General features: G+C 58.9%; 1 protein-coding gene across 13 annotated transcripts in view; it reads left to right on the top strand.

Annotated features, from left to right (window-relative positions):
- The window catches only part of ARVCF (ARVCF delta catenin family member), a 56,698-nt gene that overhangs the window by 29,955 nt on the left and 8,602 nt on the right, over positions 1 to 18,141 (top strand). For 6 of the 13 annotated variants that reach the window (XR_001599657.2, XM_016166921.2, XM_016166923.2 and 3 more), the window contains 10 exons: positions 675 to 902; positions 9,301 to 9,459; positions 9,642 to 10,168; positions 11,190 to 11,689; positions 12,316 to 12,499; positions 13,372 to 13,489; positions 13,914 to 14,085; positions 14,697 to 14,714; positions 15,763 to 15,834; positions 17,297 to 17,893. Coding sequence is in view for 12 of the 13 variants with exons in the window: in XM_016166921.2 (XP_016022407.2) it covers positions 693 to 902; positions 9,301 to 9,459; positions 9,642 to 10,168; positions 11,190 to 11,689; positions 12,316 to 12,499; positions 13,372 to 13,489; positions 13,914 to 14,085; positions 14,697 to 14,714; positions 15,763 to 15,834; positions 17,297 to 17,893 (2,557 nt within the window). In the remaining variant the exon portion in view is untranslated. Of the gene's footprint in view, positions 1 to 674; positions 903 to 3,843; positions 4,001 to 9,300; positions 9,460 to 9,641; positions 10,169 to 11,189; positions 11,690 to 12,315; positions 12,500 to 13,371; positions 13,490 to 13,913; positions 14,086 to 14,696; positions 14,715 to 15,762; positions 15,835 to 17,296; positions 17,894 to 18,141 lie in introns of those variants that run through there. The other 7 variants (XM_036221772.1, XM_016166926.2, XM_036221773.1 and 4 more) reach the window with 5 other exon arrangements.

Genomic DNA, 18,141 nt, shown 5'->3' with positions numbered 1-18,141 from the left:
AGAATTGCAACCAGACTGTACTCAGTTTTCACTCTGCCATGTGGATAGCCACCACACTTGTTCCAGTTAGGGTGGCTGTGAGTGGAGGCCAGACCTCATCTATAAACCCATGTCACCCCCGTGTCTGCCTAGGTATCTCGGGTACCCAGCTACTGTGGACCAGCATCTTATTCTCTGCCCACTGGCCACACCAGCTGTGTGGCTGTGGATGGGTCCCCCACCCTCCCTGGGCCCCAGTTTTCTGCCTCAGTGAGACGGGCTCGGGTTGACCCCATGAGGTTAGGGTGAGCTGGTATGTACTGTGGGCAGCAGAGGATCCGAAAGGTCTGAGTGTTGGTCATACCAGCTCTTCTGCCCCTTCCCTTCTCAGGGGTCTCTGAGACCCACCTCCCAACCCCCTGCCATGGTCTGTGGTTCTGCTGGGCCTGCCAAGAAGCAGGGGAGCCAGGTCAGAGACCCACACCCCTCAGGGAGGGAGCCAGCTGCTTCTGGCCAGCCTCAGATTAATGGCTTTTAATTTAGAATTTAATCAATGCAGCTTTTCTCCAGAGAGCTGAATGCTCCAGTCTAAGACTGAATTGTATGATTTGTGAGTGGGCAGGCAGGGGGCCCATGATGGCCTCTCCAAGCCTCCGCCCTGGCCCCACCCTAACTTTGCTCTGCTTTCCCTGCAGCCAGCAGGCGTCCTAGTCATGGAGGACTGCGACATGCACTCAGCTGCCAGCATCCTGGCCTCAGTGAAGGAGCAGGAGGCTCGCTTCGAGCGACTGACACGGGCACTGGAGCAGGAGCGACGCCATGTTGCCCTACAGCTGGAGCGAGCCCAGCAGCCTGGTGTGGGCAGTGGTGGTGTGGGCAGTGGGCAGCCCCTGCCGGTGGCCTGGCAACAGCTGGTCTTGCAGGTAATAGCCCAGTGACTCAGGAGGGATAAAACTGCCAAGTGGGAAAACAAGGGGCCCTAGTGGGCCACAAGCCTGCATGCATTGGTATATTGCAAGACCTCCTGGGGCCTCTGGGTAGGGGAGAAAAGTGGGATCCCAAAGGGACCAGAAGTCCCACTTGGGTGTGCAAGGCACCACATGATGAATGGGCAGGACATAACTTGACCCTCAAAACATCACTCTCCACTCAAGCCACCAGGGCACAGGCAGGGTCTGTTCTGGGCAGCTCAGTGATCAGCATGGTGACACAGGGTTTCGCCAGCCCTGGAATCTCCCTGTCATGTTGTTCTTCAGAGCACACATTAGTGGGAAGGCTCAAGCAAGGCCCCAGGCTTTGTCTACAGCTCAGAGGGTAACCTGGGAGCTCAATTTCCCCACTGGCTATTGCCCTTACACTGGTCTCAGGCCACTGCTCAGCCCCAGGAGGTGTGGAGTCCTGCCTGCTCTATGGCCAGGCCTTGAGAGTTCTAACATTGGGGTGCATGCTTCAGAGTCAGACTGCCTGGCTTCCTCCCACAATCCACTGTGTCCCAGTGCCTAACCTGTGGACAAGGGACAAAAGCACCTGACTTGGGGCAGTAAGGACAGGATGAGGAAATGTGGGAGGCCTATAGTTTGGTGAGATTATTTTGGTTCCTGTTACGGACTGAGGCACAAGGCAGGGGAGAGGTGGGGTGGAGCTGTCCTAGGAGCTGGGGAGGGCCAGGGAGGAGGTCTCCTATGTAGGGGTCCATCCCGCAGGCGTCCCACTGAGGTCCTTCCTCACCAACAGGCTCAGATGCCTGGGAGCAGAGGCCTGCTGAATCTCCTAAACTCCTCACAATGATCCAAGAGGGCCCCCCTCCCAGTGAGTTCCTCAGATACTTGGATCCACTCCCTAGGTAGGACATCAGCATTGCTCTCCTAAACTGGGCAGCCAGAGCCCTCTTGATTTGTCCACCAGGACATGCACACCCTTCCTTCTCTGGCCCTGCTGAGCCCTCTAAAGGTGAGGCCTGTACCCCCAAACTTGAGGGGGGACAGAACAGCTTGGCTGGGCCACATGGAGACAGTGGCAGTCAGTGACCCTGAGGCTACCCCTCAGGCACTAGGCACTCTTATCCAGCCCTCCCAGGCCAGAAAAGGCTCAGGCCTCTAGCCCAGAGGGCACTAACAAGGGTCAGTGCCCCCAAGGGAAGATGCTCCCATGGCCTGGAGCTGTCTTGGCCTCCTGGGGACTGCAGAGGGAAAACCTCAGGCCACCACTCCTCTCCACTCAAGGCATTCCCAGCCTGCCTTCAGTTTTCTGTCTCTTGGGAGGAGATGGTTTTCTCAGGCTGAGATGGGAAAGAGTATGTGTTCCCAGGGCAATAGCTAGGTTGGCAAGGCTGATTGGGAATGCTGGGGGAGGTGGAGCCACATCCAGCTGACCAAGCTTGGCAGCTTCGATGCCAAACCTGCTTTCCAGACCCATTTCAGCAGGAGGTGCTTGGTGACCTATTTGCTGAGCCACAGGACTACCTGGAGCTGGTCCTCAGGGTCAGAACCAGGCTCTGCAAAGCTGGGGACAGTGGCAAGGCAGGTAGCTGCGGCTAGGGGGTTGAGAGGCTAGAGGTTACCGCTGCTGTGCACTGCTCCCCCCGCCCCAAGACTACTCCACACCCCAGTTGCCTGCCCTTCATCCTCCAGCAGGAAAGGTCTCCTCCAGCCAGACACCTGGGCGGAACAGGACTGGCTCTTGTCGTGTGTGTGTGTGTGTGTGTGTGTGTGTGTGTGTGTGTGTGTTTACTTTAGGGACCTGGCCAGAGTGCTCGAGCATGCTGGCTGCATGGCCTAGGTAGTGGCATACTGTGGAAGAAAAGTGGCCCCTGGGTTGGGTCAGTGTTCTGAGTGGGGTCTGTGGAGAAACAGGTAGGAGGCAGGAGGCCTGGCCTGGGCCTACACTCTTGCCCAACCCACTGAACCTTTCTGGGCTGGCCCCAGCTCCTTTAATCTGAGAGCCTAGTTACCTTGTTCGTGATGCAAGAGCCATTGGCTTGTCTTTGTGGAGTATGACGCAAGAGGTGGCCCAGTCCAGCCCTTCTCTTGTCTATATTTCCCTCCAACTGAGCCCCAGGCATAGCTGCACTTTCACACAGGGCTGTTGAGAGCCGGAGTGCACCTTGGTAGAAGAGGCCCTGATTAACTAACTATCCACTCTGAACACCCCTGCCACCACTTCCCAGTAGATCAAAAGCATGGAGGAGAGAGCTTCTGAGGCCTGCTGGCTACACAATCTTTTGCCCAGCAAAAAATGCCCTCCCCTTTGATCTGCTCTGACACTCCAGAGGGTGGAGGGGACCCTGGGCCTCTGTATCTTGACAGAAAACCCAAGCAAAAATGGGTCAGTGCAGGTCTGTTTGCCAGGTCCAAGTTGAGCCCTGTGGGGAAACTTACTAAGGGGGTGCCTTGCTGGGGACTGGGCAAGGGATGGAAGCCTGATCTGAGAGATTTTGCAGCACTGTCATTGTGGTAACTACTCTCATGGGCCTCCATTCCACAGTAAGGGGAAACTGAGTCGCAGCCACAATGGACAGCTTGTGTCATTGAAGGTGGCCTTGCACTCTGTCGTGGGCGACTGGCCCCTATACTGCAAGAACTGTTTTCCCAACTGTACAAGGGGAGGGACTTGTGACCTCTTTTACTGGGGGACAGATCAAGGCCCGGGAAGGGGGACTCGGCGGGGAAAAAATGTCACCTCCGTTGGGGGCGGGAGCAGGAGAAAGACAAGGAGCCCAGATAAGCTGCAGGGGACATAGGGGCGACCCTGGCTTGCGCTGATTACAGAGCTCCGCTCCCTCCTGTCCCACCCACCGGCCCCTGCCCCGCTCCGCCCCGCCTGGGCGCGGCCGGGGCCCATTGGTTGCTCGCCGTGATCGCGGCCAGATCCGCTCCCGCGGGGAGCGAGTCCGCGGAACCCGATCCCGAGCGGCCGCGGCGCCGCAGTCGAGACAGGTCTAGCCGCCGCTGCCGCCGCCACCGCCACCGCCCCCTCGGGCCCGCGCCCCCCAGCCGGCCCGATGCCGGCCGAACTCAGACAGGTTGGAGGGAACTGGGTCCTGGGAGAGGGGAGCCTGGTCCTGGCTACCGGCGGAGGGCGGGGCGCTGGCCTTCCCGGGAGGACCCGCTTTTGTTCCGCGGAGCCGCCGGCCGGAGGCGGCTATTGTCTGCGCTGCCGGCTGGCGCGTCAGGCCCGGGCGGGGCAGTGGTGAGCCGGGGGCTGTGCACCGGGCGGGGCCGCGGGAGCCCCGGGAGATGCGACCCTGCGCGGAGAGCGGGGCGGGACCCGGTGGGGCACCCCTAACCCAGCGCCCAAGACAGGTGCGGACGACAGCGGTGAGGGGCGAGGGCCTTCTGGAGCAGCTCCCTCCGTGCAGGAGGGTGGCCAAATCTTGAGAGGGGAAGCCCGGCTAGTTCTGCCCCCGGGGCCTCGCTAGGCAACCCCTCCCCTCCAAAGCCCCAGCGCGCTCTCGGACTTTGGGGACCTGCGAAGGAGCTTCCTGAGGGAGCTTTAATGGAAGCGCTGTCTGCCGCGGCAGCGCACGTGAGGGGTGGGGTGAAGGACCGCCCTGCCCACCTGCGGAGGCCGGAGGGGGTCTGAGGAAATCCCGGGCAGCCAGCCTTCCAGTACTGGGGTGCGGGGAGGCAGGTGGGCAGCCTGCACTCTTTCTCAGAGTGGGCAGGGGTCCTGTAACAGGCCTAGAAAGAGTGGGGTTGCAACCCCCCCCCACTCCCCGCCCCCCCCCCCCCCGCCGCCCCACATCTTTTGTGCTGGGAGGTAGGTCTCCCTCACACCTGCCTCCTGGGACAGCTGGGTCTCTTCTGCCTGATGTTCATCAGTGATGTTGCCCCCATAGTCTGACCACTGACTACCCCAGAGATGGAGGGGCCATTGGAGAAGTTGGGGGAATTTGGGCTACAATGTGGCTGATGGATGTGGGCTGGGCTTGGGGAAGTTAGGGCCAGCGACAGCCAGCTTTGCTTTCTGTCCCTCACAAGCCTCTTCTCCCAGTCTGCTGGTCACCCATTGCCCTTTGGCCTCTCTGCCACTCAGTGTGATGCTGTGCCCTGGCAGGGGGACTGCTGCTGTGGAGGGGTGAGCTCCATCTGCCAGGACTAGGCAGAGGCCATGGGCACCAAGGGAGAGGGTGTCTGTGGTAGCCAAGGGCTTATTCCCTGATGGGAGATGCCAGCCTGGCGTGTCCTTTAGTCCATCCGGGATGGTCATGCTGATGGGAAGGGGGCCATCACTCCTCCACCACTCCATTCATTCATCTACCAGTAGCCATCTTGTGCCTTCTGGGAGCCTGGCCCCTGGGGGGTTATGGGAGCCAGATGTGAGATCCCACCTTAACCCATCCCCTGTTTGTCAGCAGGGCATGGATAGGGTGGGACACCGGCCCTGAGGTTTGTTATTCATGATACAGACCATGGGTGCTCATCTGTCAGGTGCAGGTGGTGCAGGTAGATCCATGCCTCTGGGACCTCAGTCTAGTCCGCCTCCCATTACGACTTGACTTCTTTTCTCTGTCCTCTCCCTCTTCCACATTCACCCCAGAAGCTGTTGTGGGCTTTTGCCCAAGTGGTGGTTCCACAAAGGTGGACTGATACAGTTCTACGTGCTCCATGGTCTTGACACCCGGGTCCTTCCTATTTCTGTATGAAGAAGCTGAACCCTGGTGGGTGACAGGGCCTGGGCCCTCTTGCCCTACTTAGCTCTGTGCCTCCCGGGACCCTCTTGAGAGTAGTGGTGAATAGTTGGGTCCACTTTTCTGGGATACCAGCGCTTCAGCCCCCACTCCGAGTCCTGGACCAGGCATCTGCAATAAGTTCAAGGGAGCTCATGGGAAACCCCAGGCCTGGTCAGCAGCCCCTTTCTGAGGTAGATCTGTGGACCATGGACCAGGTGAACCGTGGATGGGAGTACCATAGGACGGATTTGGGCCCTGGAGGTGGGTGATGGAAGGTTGGGCGGTGGTCTCAGTGAGAGTGGCAAGGATGAGGCCAGGGCTGGGGAAGGGGTGACAAGGAATAGTTGATAGAACTTGACAGGATTTGGGAAGTGGAAGAGTGTTGGGGTAGTGTGTTCAGGTTCATGTTCATGTTTGGGGTCTGAGGGGACCTGGGGCTGCAGGACCAGGGGTCAGCCTGGGTAGACATACATGGGACATAGGGCCCTAGAGCAGGGCCTTGAGGCCAGACTGGTATCCATGCACCCTGGTCAACTGCTTCCCTTAAGTGCCAATTGTGCTAGTCATCAGCCCATGATCCCATATCCCCACCCTAAAGATGTTGCAGAGGCTTAAGCTGAGGATCGATCTTGTGCCTCTCCCGACCCCAGGCCTCAGTTCCTGCATCTGCTGCCATCTCTGAGACCCCCATAGTGGACAGACACATGGGTGTTAGTTGAGGGAGTCCAGACATGTGGTGGAAGACAGGAGGAGGTGTTGGTGTGTGCATATGTGCAGTGCTTCTGCAAACAGTGGGCACTGTGTACTGGGTTCCATTAGAGCGGAGTGCTGCGCTCAGGCCTGTGGGCCAGGCTGGGTGCTCACACACACACATATCCCCGTTAGAGGGACCAGGTACATGCACAAGTATGTGTCCAGGTCCCTGTCTGCATGTGTGTGCTCAGGCATGTGTAATGGGGGCCAGGCCTTTCAGTGATCACCCGCTGACTCACGCTTCTGCCTGCCTGCCTTGGTGAAGTCATCACCCATTTTTAGCTCCCTGAGGTCATTTACCAGCAGGGGTTCTTGGTGCCTTGGGATCCCGCTGCTGGGCTGCCCTGGCTGGGTGTTGCTGGGTGATGCTGTAGGGTTGCCAGGCCTTGTTAGGGGCCCTGGCTCTCCTGGACACCCCATTCCCTCATCTTCCTGCACTCTACACTGTATCAGATGCTCGCCCCAGGCCAGAGTGAGAAAAATAAGCTAGGCTGCAGAGTAACACTGGGATCTGAGAAGTGCTCCCTGTCCTGCCCACGTGCCCCGCCCCCGCCACCCCCATCCCCACCCCCTAGCCAGAGAGTAGGGACTCTTCTCTGAGAGCCTTAATGCATGCAAATATGTACAAACCTACTGAGAGGCCATATCCCACTGGCAGTGTTCTGGGTAAGGTCTTGGTCCCCTCATGTCATTCTTGCTTCCCTCTGCTTCCCTGCACTTGTAGCCACCACAGTGAGGCCCCCAGAAGGGCCTGAGGCCCTTCCATGCCTGCCCCTCAACCGTCCCACCCTAGGCCCTAACAGAGAGAGCTCAGTGCCTGCCACACATTTGCTCCTACAGTTGCCAAATAAAGATGGGGCAGCCAAGGCCCCAACGGTGACTGGCTGTATCTGAACCTTCTGCTCCTGAACTGTCCTAGCCCCCCAGTGTCTTCAAAGAGCCCAGGCCACCATGCCTGGCAGCCCATCAGCATGTCCCCACTCTGGGCCTCAGTTTCCTTCTCTTTCCCAGAGAACAGGGCTTCTCCTTTCTGGCCAAGTCTCCAATAGGCACTTCACCTGCATCCTAAGACTGAGAAGGTTACAGCCAAGGCTGGGGCCCATGAGGGGTGAGGTGTGGCTAAAAGGCTTTGCAAAACTGAGTTCTGTATGAATGCCTGAAATTCCTGTTAGCAGTTTGTTAAGATCTGGGTAGATCTTCTCCCCTGTTTCAGGCCTCAGTTCACCTTTTATAAAATATGTGTTGTCCTCTGCTTCGAGGGGTCGGGGGTGCATATTCTATAGCTTTTTCTCTCTGTGTCACCAGAGCCCTAGGGATGCACCTGTCCTCACATGTTGGTGCAGAACCCTCCCTGGACCCCTGAAGAGTTTGAAGGGGCCCAGAATCTCAACATTATGAGCAGCTGAGAAGGTCAAACATTTCTTCAGGACAGGACCCCATCCTGGGGAGTTGTTATACCCTGAGGACCTTGAGAGGCAGACTCTGAAAGCAGATCTGGCCACCTTGCCCTGAATACCTCAGAGGCCCAGGGACGAGCAGAATAGGGCTCTGGTGCCAGGCAGACGTGGACGAGGCTGCTGGACTTCCCTGGGTTTCAGCTCTATGTACTGGCCTCAGGGGCCTGGGGCACAGGCAGGGGACCAGTCCTGCAAGGCATGGGCCTGAGCCGCAGAGCAGAGCCTGTCCTCCTGCTGACCCAGCCCTGGCTGTCCGGGAATGTGCTCTCAATTGCCAGCTCCTGCGGCTTGGGTTTCAGCCCCTATTTGTCCTGTTGCTGATCCTGGGATGCTGGCGCTGTATGGAGGACCCATGCGGTCGGTGGCCCAAGGGTAGACCCTCAGTGCCTGTGCCACCCAGCACAACAGGGGTCCGGCCTAGCTCTGCTGCGGGCTGGCCTGTCCTCTTTGAGCCTCAGTTTCCTCACTGGCAAGTCTGGGCCTTAGAAGGACCTCTGTCCAGAGTTATCTTGCCTAGAATTCTACCATGGTCATCCCCTGCAGGGGTGATGATAGCAAGGTGGGGGCAGGGGGTGGGGCACAGGTTGAGAATGAGGCAGGTGTCTGAGAACTGAGGGCTGAGGGAGATCTGGGGGGTTATACAGGAAGGGGACACCAGTGTTCTTGTCAAGGACAAGCCAGATCTTCTTGGTCTGAACCAACTCACTTTGGGCTCTGATGTGACACCTAGGGTCTTGGTGGGAGGGGGCACTAAGTGAGGTAGAGCCAGGCCTTACCCACTAAACACCCTAAAAGTGGCTGGGCCGGAAGGAGTGAGGGTATTTTGGTGCTCTGAGTACATAGGGCATTCTGGGAGCTGGGTATTTCTGTCCTGCGAGGGCGTCTAACTGCCTTTGGGGATGGTAGGAGCCTGGGTGTGGCTACAGGGAATTGGTGAGCAGTGCTGAATTTGCCACCCCAAGGCCTCTGCACTCAAGGTTCCTGAGGTGGGGCAGGGAGGAGGCCCAGGACACCTAGAGGGCCCAGCCAGGGATGGTCAGCAAGGTCAGGGGAGCATCCCGTGTGTCCCACCTGGCTTCCTTGGTCCTCCAGGAGCCTGTGGTAGTCAGTCCTTGTAGCTCAGACAGGGCTGCCCAAGACTACACCATTGGGGTCTGGGACCTTATCTGGTAGCTCAGCCCCAGGAGGTCCTGGAATGGGGGGCTAGTCCCCAAGGACCCCCTTGGGATGGGTCAATAGGGCAGCTTCAGCGCCTCAGTATTCAGAGGCAGGGACATACTGCCATTCTCACCAGCGGGGGCTGAGACAGACCTTAGGGTGGGTGGGTTCCAGGGGCGAGGATGAAGGCATTCCTGGCATCCACGCCAGCAAGAGCATCTGCACTCCAGGGTGGGGTGAACACTGGGTCCTCCCACCGACACCTGCCCCTCACTTGCCCAGGAGCAGAGCCCGGGCAGCCAGGTCTCACTGGCCACGATGCCGGAGGCGCCCGAGGTGCTGGAGGAGACCGTGACAGTGGAGGAAGACCCTGGCACACCTACCTCCCACGTGTCCATTGTCACATCAGAAGATGGTACTACGCGGCGCACAGAGACCAAGGTATGGCCGGGCCCAGGTGGTGGGCAAGTGGTATATGCAGCCGCAGTTGTCCCATTTGTAGAGTGGGCGCACGTCCCAGGCTCCCTGGTGTTGTGGTGGAAGACTGAGACCACTCTGTCCCTGCCAGACAGTGTTCGGCTTCTCAGGCTGCCCAGCCCATCGGCTACCCACTTACTCACCAGGTCACCAAGACAGTCAAGACGGTGACTACACGAACAGTGCGCCAGGTGCCCATGGGCCCAGATGGCCTCCCTCTCCTGGACAGTGGCCCTCCGCTAGGGCCCTTCGCTGATGGCCCCCTGGACCGGCACTTCCTGCTGCGTGGGGGTGGCCCGGTGGCCACACTTTCCCGCACCTACCTCAGCAGTGGAGCCGGCTTTCCTGACAGCCCCGAACCCCGTGACATCCCCAGCTATGGCAGCCTGTCCCGTGGGTTGGGTGTGCGACCCCCGCGTGGTGGCCCCCTTGGTCCAGGCCCTGGCGATGGCTGCTTCACATTGCCTGGCCGCCGTGAGGCCTTCTCCGAGGGCCCTGAGCCTGTGCCACCTGCCAGCTGCTCCCAGCCTGAGCGCTTCCAGGCAGAGCCCTACGGTCTGGAGGACGACACACGCAGCCTTGCTGCCGATGACGGGGGTGGCCCGGAGCTGGAGCCTGACTATAGCACAGCCATGAGGAGGAGGCCTGACTGTGGGCGGGGCCTTCGCACTAGGTGAGCACCCTGTGCCCTGCCACTGCCTCCAGGGAGTTTGCTTTCCACTCTCCCTACCACAGAGTACCCCACATGTAGTCTAGCTGCTGGGGGTTAAGTTAGTCACACACACATCAGTTGGAATTGGCCTCCGTTCTTCTTAAGTAGAGAAGCAAGCGCAGGTTCTGAGATGGCAGAAGTTGCACTGAGCACCTTTCCTGTCAGTCTGGGGCATGAAAGAAGCTGGTGACAGTGCTCAGCACCTGCTGCCCTTGCTCCAGGTAGATGGCCTGAAGACACAAGCCTAAGAGGCTCAGGTTCTCTAGGCTCGAGGACCGAGCCTTACCCAAGGACTCAATTTCCCCCATGAACAGTAACAATAAGAACCCAGATGCCCTGGCCCTTCCCAGTGTAGCCTCTAGTTCTGTCCCCTTTGCTTTCAGTTTTTCTATCTATAGGGTAGGAACATGACCACAGCCTCAGTGGATTCTGCTGCATTACCATGGGCAAGACACCTGACCCCTCTTATCGTCAGCCCCTCCCCTGGGAAGTGGGTTCGATGGTGACAACTCACAGGGATATCTTGTTACCTGGGGGACTGGTGTTCTGAATATCCTTCAGATGGTCCCTCCAAGATGGCCATATGCAGGGAGGATCTAAATCTTGGCAAATCCTGGCACTAGCCAGAGACAGGCCTCATTGGAAGGTGGGACCCCAGTCATGGACAGGAATAGGAGTACGTTTAGTGCAGAATTGGGTCATATTGCCTAGTGTCAGGAGTGAGTGAGCTCCTGTCTGGGAGGAATGCAAGTTCTGATGACCATTGGCTGGGGTTTAGCTCTGTTACTGGTTTCGAGTCAGTTCTTGCTGGGCTAGGGTGTGACTCTCAGTACCCACACAGTGCTTAGGACCAAGTACCAATGCTCTAGGCCTAGTCCCACCCTCTGGGTTTATGTCCCCTGGAGAAGGTGTGTTGGGGCAGCTTGGGGGCAGGGCTGGTGGCTGCTGAAAAGATGTTCATGTGCCCTACTCACCTGCACAGGGCCTATGAGGATGTGGCAGATGATGGCGGTGAGCTGGTGGAGGAGCGGCCCCCGTTCCCGGCTGCAGCAGCACCCCTGGCCCAGCCAGAACAGGGCAGCCTGGGCAGCCTGGACCGGGTGGTGCGGCGCTCACCCTCGGTTGACAGTGCCCGCAAGGAGCCTCGCTGGCGGGACCCCGAGCTACCTGAGGTACTGGCCATGCTACGGCACCCTGTGGACCCTGTGAAGGCCAATGCAGCTGCTTACCTGCAGCACCTGTGCTTCGAGAACGAGGGTGTCAAGCGGCGCGTGCGGCAGCTGCGGGGGCTGCCGCTCCTCGTGGCTCTGCTAGACCACCCAAGGGCGGAGGTTCGGCGCCGGGCCTGTGGGGCACTGCGCAACCTCTCCTATGGCCGAGACACTGACAACAAGGCCGCCATTCGGGACTGTGGCGGTGTGCCCGCCCTGGTGCGCCTACTGCGGGCCGCCCGGGACAATGAGGTCCGAGAGCTCGTCACAGGTGAGTGGCATCTAGCTGCCCTGCATCCCCCATCAAGAGGTGAGAGCGAGACTTGGCCAAGGCACCCTGTTTAGTCAGGAGTCTCAGCTGTTGGTGGCAGGCATGAGGCTCCAACGCTATGAAAGGCCCCCAGTCTCTACCTCTGAACTTTGCTGCCGCTGGTGGCCTCGGCACTAGGCCCCTCAGGCAGGCCTTCTCCACCGGGCCCCATGTCCCTGTGACAACACCTCTGAGTCCAGCCTCCCTAGTCCAACCCCCAATAAGACAGTAGTGGGGACTGTGCCTTTTGGGACCCGAGTGGCCAGTCAGGGTTATGTGACCACCTCTTAATGTGGCCCTATGGCCCCAGGAGTGATAGTCCCACCCACCCATGTGGCTGGAAAGAGGTTGAGACGAGAAGGTACCTGTTGGGTCCAGACCCAGGCCCCTTAGAAGCCACTGCTTGGTGCTGTACGCCCAGGCCAGGGGGGGCACCCAGCACTTCTCACAGCTTTTGTCACTTTGTCCTTTCTGGTCTCAGTTGGGGCACAACGGAGGGTGGGGCAGGCAGGTCCTGAACAGGGTCACATGGGAGGTAGGGAGGCAGTGCCTGTGGTCAGCACTGGCTGGTCAATGGTGCCCTGCAGGCACCCTCTGGAACTTGTCATCCTACGAGCCCCTGAAGATGGTCATCATTGACCATGGCCTGCAGACACTGACCCACGAGGTCATTGTGCCCCACTCGGGCTGGGAGCGAGAGCCCAATGAGGACTCCAAGCCACGGGATGCCGAGTGGACCACTGTCTTCAAGAACACTTCGGGCTGCTTGAGGTGGGGGCGGGGCTGGGCTTGGGCACCCCCAAGCAGCCTCCCGGGGCTGTTCTTGGTCAAGAAGTCAGGAGCCAGGCACCAGAGCCTGCATGCAAATAGCTGTCCTGGGGATAGTCATGTCCTTGTGTCCCAGATAAGGTAGAAAGCAACTAACCACCCTGGCCTTAGGGCTTCAGAGCCATGTCGCAATTCCTCCCCAGAGTCCTGAGAATGGGGCCTGATGGGGTTGTGCTCATCCCCAAAGGCTGCCTCTGGACAAGGTCTGCCACCTTGTTGTGCCAGTACCGCATGGCTCCAGCCCTGACCAGCTTTGACTCACTGTCCTATCACTGTGACAGCCAGGGGTGGGAGAACTAGGACCCGCATCTCTAGTCTGTTTCAGAGGCCTCATCCCACCTATTGTGAGCTCTGTCCCCCCCCCCCGCCCACCCTAGGAGGCCTTGCAGAGACCCTACAGGTAGTCTTGGGTCCCCATGGTTCTGACTGTTCATTAAGACACACCCCTGTGGTACTACAGAGTCCTGACCTCAGGAAAAGCAGAGCCCAGAGCTTCCACTGAGGCAAGAGGAGCCCAGAATTACCCGTGTACAGGTTCAGGACTCTGAGCCTACCTCTGTCCCTTTCCCATTTATCTGGGAGTCAGTGAAACACTCCTCCTACCTCAGGAGATGCCAGGCTAGGCCTCCTTCCCCAGGGTCTCAGCCATCAGGCTACCCCTGCCCTACTGTCACTGCTCCAGGTTGGTGTCACCTGCCAATAGCCCCAGTGTCAGGGCCCATTTTGCAGATGAAGACAAGAACCCAAGGCCAGGTGGGGACTGGAGTTGTTCCGCTGGGAGCCAGGGGTCACAGGGTTTGCTCTTGGCCACCCAGGAACGTGAGCTCAGATGGCGCGGAGGCCCGGCGGCGACTCCGGGAGTGTGAAGGGCTGGTGGATGCACTCCTGCACGCCTTGCAGTCAGCAGTGGGCAGGAAGGACACAGACAACAAGGTGGGTGGGTGGGGACAGGGTGGTCCCAGCAGGTCTCAGACAGGCTTAGTCTCACAACCTCCCACGAAGAGTTGGGGAGACAGGCCAGATGGGGCCTAGGAGGCTTGCACTGTCTGGGCAGCACAGAGGGGAATAGGTGTGCACATCTGGGGCAGCGTGGGTTACCTTGCAGTGGCCGTATTATGAAGCGGGCCTGCCACAAAGCCACAGACAAGGTCCTCCATGCAGCAGGTATTTTACCCTTATCCTCCCTCTGCCCATCCCTGAGGGTTCTTGCCTGTGTAGGCCCCCTAACTCAGACTTCCATGTCTCTACACCCCCTGGTCCCCTCAGTGCACACTTGGCTGTGGCCAGTCTTCTCTGAGAGGGTCAGCATTCCTCTCACCCACCTGGCCATGCCCCACCAGCTCTCCTCTCCCCACAGTCGGTGGAGAACTGCGTGTGCATCATGCGGAACCTGTCCTACCACGTGCACAAGGAGGTACCTGGGGCTGACAGGTACCAGGAGGCTGAGCCTGGGCCCCCGGGCGGTACTGCGGGCTCCCAGCGCCGGAGGCGGGATGACGCTGGCTGCTTTGGTGGCAAGAAGGCCAAAGGTGGGACTGGGGTACCACTTTAGAACCACTCCTCCCTGCTCCCCGGCTGAATGCTCTCCATACCCATGACAGTCATATTCAGCTCCCAGTGGGCAAGCAGGGAAGCAGGAGTGTACCATCCTGGGGTACCCAGCTGACAGGCCCAGCCTTTGCTCATCTGCACTGTGGGGCCCCCAGGGGACAGCAGGAAGGACCACATGATGGTACGCAACCATGCCTGGACCCAGTTCCTCAGCTCTAGGAAGGGTTCTGTGGGTCCAAGTTTAGAAACCTCTGAAGATGGTGCCATTTCCTAGTGTTGACAGACCACCTGAAGACTGAGACCCCTTAGGGCAGGACCCCACCCCACCTGCATACCACCCTCACCTGCAGGGTGCAGATTCCAACATTCCCCAGTAGCTGCTAGGTAGAGTCTGTGCACCACCTTCACCTGCCCACCCACGTGGGCCTTTTCTAATCCCTGTCATACTTGTGGGCACTCAGCTTCCAAAAATAAGTGGGGTGAGATTCCACGCCCCACCTGTTCAACCCAGGGTGCACAGTGGGAAGTTGTGGGGTTGCTGCCTGCTCAGGCTCGTCTCCTCTCTCCTGTGCTTCCTCCGGCTGCCCAGAGGAGTGGTTCCATCAAGGTGAGTCCTTTTGTCCTGACATTTAGGCCTGGTGCACACCAGGCAGTGCACACCAGGGAGGCAACCCTTATTGCTCAGGTAGTTGTCTCCATGACAATTGCAGGCCTTCCAGCCTCAGGGCCCTGCCTTATTACCGGTTCCGTCCCTGGGCAGCCTTCTCTGTGACAGTGACAGGAATATCATACTTTGGACTGGTTTGGATGCCAAGGGGCTATCACCCTGTAACGTCAGACTTTGTTCCTCAGGCAGTGCTGGGCCTGGAACTGGAGCTAGGGCAGATCTGAGACAGGCAGAGCCTGGGGTTGTCAATCCTCAGGGGCACCAGGGAACAGAGTATGTCTCTAATGGAATGGGGTGATGTGTGACTCAAGACAAAGACCATACAAAGGTCCCAGGAGGCCAGGCAGGGCGGAGACTCGGACCATCTGAACTCAGCTTTGCTGCTTTTCAAAGGAGGAGAGACTCCCTCCGAGGTGGGGAGGGTGGCTGGGAAGTGGTGGCACGCTCACAGAGGTGTGCAGGTTGAGGTTGACAGGTGTTGGGTGGTGCAGGCTCTTGGCTTGTGAGTGGGGGTCTCCTGGTCAACAGAGCCTGGAACAGGGTCCAGGTCCCAGGTAGGGGCAAGTTTTCCCATGGGTGGGACACAGCCCAAAACCTCCTTCGTTGTGCAGCCAGGCATGTCCTGTTAGGCCTCAGCTTCCCAGTCTTTACCTACCTGTCACCCAGCCGCGCTCCTGGATCCCTCAGTTCACACGTCTGACAGCTGCAAAGAGGCCCTTGGGCAGGTCTGCAGTGCAGCTCCTAGCACCCGATGGAAGACAAGTCTTGGCGACTCAGGGCAGGGCTGTGATGTCCCCAGGTTCCTTTGTTCCCACTGCTGTCCCCTGGACTAACTCAGGACACCTCTGTTCCCTTGGCCTCTTGGTGCTTAGGTCTGGACATGGAGGTGCTTTTTGAGTTCTGGGCAGGAAAGTGCTGTGTCCCACCCTCCTAGCAAACACCTGCCCACCACAGGGTCTGCCTCACCTCCACTGCTCTTCTGTTTCAGGGAAGAAAGATGGTGAGATGGATCGGAACTTTGACACACTGGACCTGCCCAAGAGAACTGAGGCCGCTAAAGGTGAGTGGGTAGAGGCAGAGTCCAGGCTTAGGCCTATGCAGGAGGTGGAGTTCAGTCTCAGGCCTGTCCAGGTAGTAAAGCTTTGTGCTACTGAGCAGGCCTAAAGGGCCTTGGGGGATACGATGGGGAAACTGAGGGCCACAGCTATGGAGTTCCTCAGAGGACCATCCAGTCCCCGGGCGCTTGTTGAGGGTTGAGAATTAGGGTCAGTGCCACAGATCACTTTAGGTAGGGTGGGGCGACAGGCCAGGCACTTGCTGGTCACATGGCTTTGGAGTGAGGCCCTCAGTGAAGGGCAAAGGCTGGTCAGCAGAGCCTCCAGTGTCAGCTGAGGGGCTCGGGTTCAACTCTGATAAGTTTGGGAGCTGGAAGGATGCAGTCAGATTCAGTACAGAGGCTAGGCCAGATCACCCTGACTCATGGAGGGATAGAGTGGTCTGTCCTTGTCCTGTGTCTGTTGGAGCCCTACTGTGTGCTGGTACTGTTCTGAATAATGGGAATCCAACCTGAGTGAGAGCGGTCCCACCTGGTGAGCCCCAGGCCACAGCCCCCTCTATGAGCTCAGATGCCCCCAAACAGGGTAGAAAGGACCAGCCACAGGAGGTTTGGGGGAGCATCATAGGCTGAGGAGCCAACCTGGGCAAACACCTGATGGAGCAGTGTGTTTGGGGAACAGGAAGCCCAGCCAGCCTGAAGTGGAGGGAGCATGGGACATGAGGACTGGGGAGAGGTTGATGACATTTGGGGCAGGAGAATGGGACAGGGAGGTAATGTCCAGGAATAGAAGCCCCAGTGTGGGTACAGCAGCCTCCGAAGGCTGCTTTGTCTCACATCTCAGGAACACTGGTAGGGGAGCATTGCTGTCAGGCCTGGGCTTCATGGAGGCTGGGCTCTGTTGCTAGGGCCATGACCCTGGTAACACAGCCTCAGTTATATATGGGAGAGATTGGGCCCTGTTGTTAGGAAAGATGGGTCTTGTTGTTAGGTCCCACTCTCCAGTTGCAGGGGGTTTCTGTTAGTTACCCAGGAAGTTGGGCCTTGTTGCTAGAGAATTTGAATGCTGTTACTAGGGGTGTGGCCATGTTTACAAGGCCCTAGTTAGTAGTCAGAAGGTCAGGTCCTGTTGCTAGAGGGGCTCCCTGGTTGCTGCCTTTCTCCCCACGTCTGGCCTCTTGGATGCTCCAGTTGCCTGACAGTTCTAATCTCATTTCTTTGGCAGCAGGGTTAAGGGAAGAACAGCTTCACCCAAACCCACTGTCTCCTCACTGAGCCTCTTTGTTTCTCTGTGAAGTGAGAATGCTTTTCCTCTTGGACGATTGTACCATTGATGTTAAACGCCCCCTCACTACACCACACTCATCCCCTGGGCCCCAGCTCACCCTTGCCCTGGGAGGAGAGGGAGGGAGAGCGGGTGATGGGAAGAGGTCTGGGTGACTGTGGGGAGCGGGTGCTCTGTGCCCAGGCTTTGAGTTGCTGTACCAGCCCGAAGTGGTACGTCTCTACCTCTCCCTTCTCACGGAGAGCCGGAACTTCAACACCCTGGAGGCTGCAGCTGGTGCCCTACAGAACCTTAGTGCTGGCAATTGGATGGTGAGAGGACAAGTCTGGCAGGGAAGGGACACAGAATCCCAGGCGTCCCTTTTGGTGCCCGCCCCTGCACAGTGCCTCCCCAAGGAGGCGCGGGGAGGTTCAGGGCTCAAAGGCTGCAAGCATTGCGCCCTGGGTGGTGGGGTGGGAAGGCTTTTTGTGGGGGCGGAGTTGAACTGCTGGGATCGGGCTTTGTCAGGACAGTGCAGCTGGAGGGAGTGGTCAGGATTCACATGGGAGAGTGGCATGTGTGGCGTGACTCTGCGTGCTGAGCACGCTCTCCACCTCCGCCGCTCTCCACCTCTGCTGCCGCCGCCGCAGTGGGCCACGTACATTCGCGCCACGGTGCGCAAAGAGCGCGGTCTGCCGGTTCTGGTGGAGCTGCTGCAGTCGGAAACCGATAAAGTGGTGCGTGCTGTCGCCATCGCCCTGCGTAACCTCTCGCTGGACCGGCGCAACAAGGATCTCATCGGTGAGGACGCGGATAGGGCTTAGTTGAACGTGAACAGTCTGGGTTACCGTAGGGGGCTGGGGGTCAGGAGGTTCAGGGTTTCGGCCCCGTCCCCGTCGCTCGGTCTCAGCTGCAGGAGCTCCTGTCTTCCTGGGCCTTTCCAAGGCCTAGCCCCCTGTGCACCCGGTTGTTGTTGGCTTCCTTTCTCTGAACCCCGCTCCTCCATGCAGGGTCGGGCAGGGGCGTGTCCTAACACCCGACCTTGCCTC

Source organism: Rousettus aegyptiacus, unplaced genomic scaffold (assembly GCF_014176215.1).
Source record: "Rousettus aegyptiacus isolate mRouAeg1 unplaced genomic scaffold, mRouAeg1.p scaffold_m13_p_5, whole genome shotgun sequence".
NCBI classification, from domain to species: Eukaryota; Metazoa; Chordata; class Mammalia; order Chiroptera; family Pteropodidae; genus Rousettus; species Rousettus aegyptiacus.
Note: the sequence above shows the minus strand (reverse complement) of the source record. Positions and strands in the feature narration are given on the sequence as shown.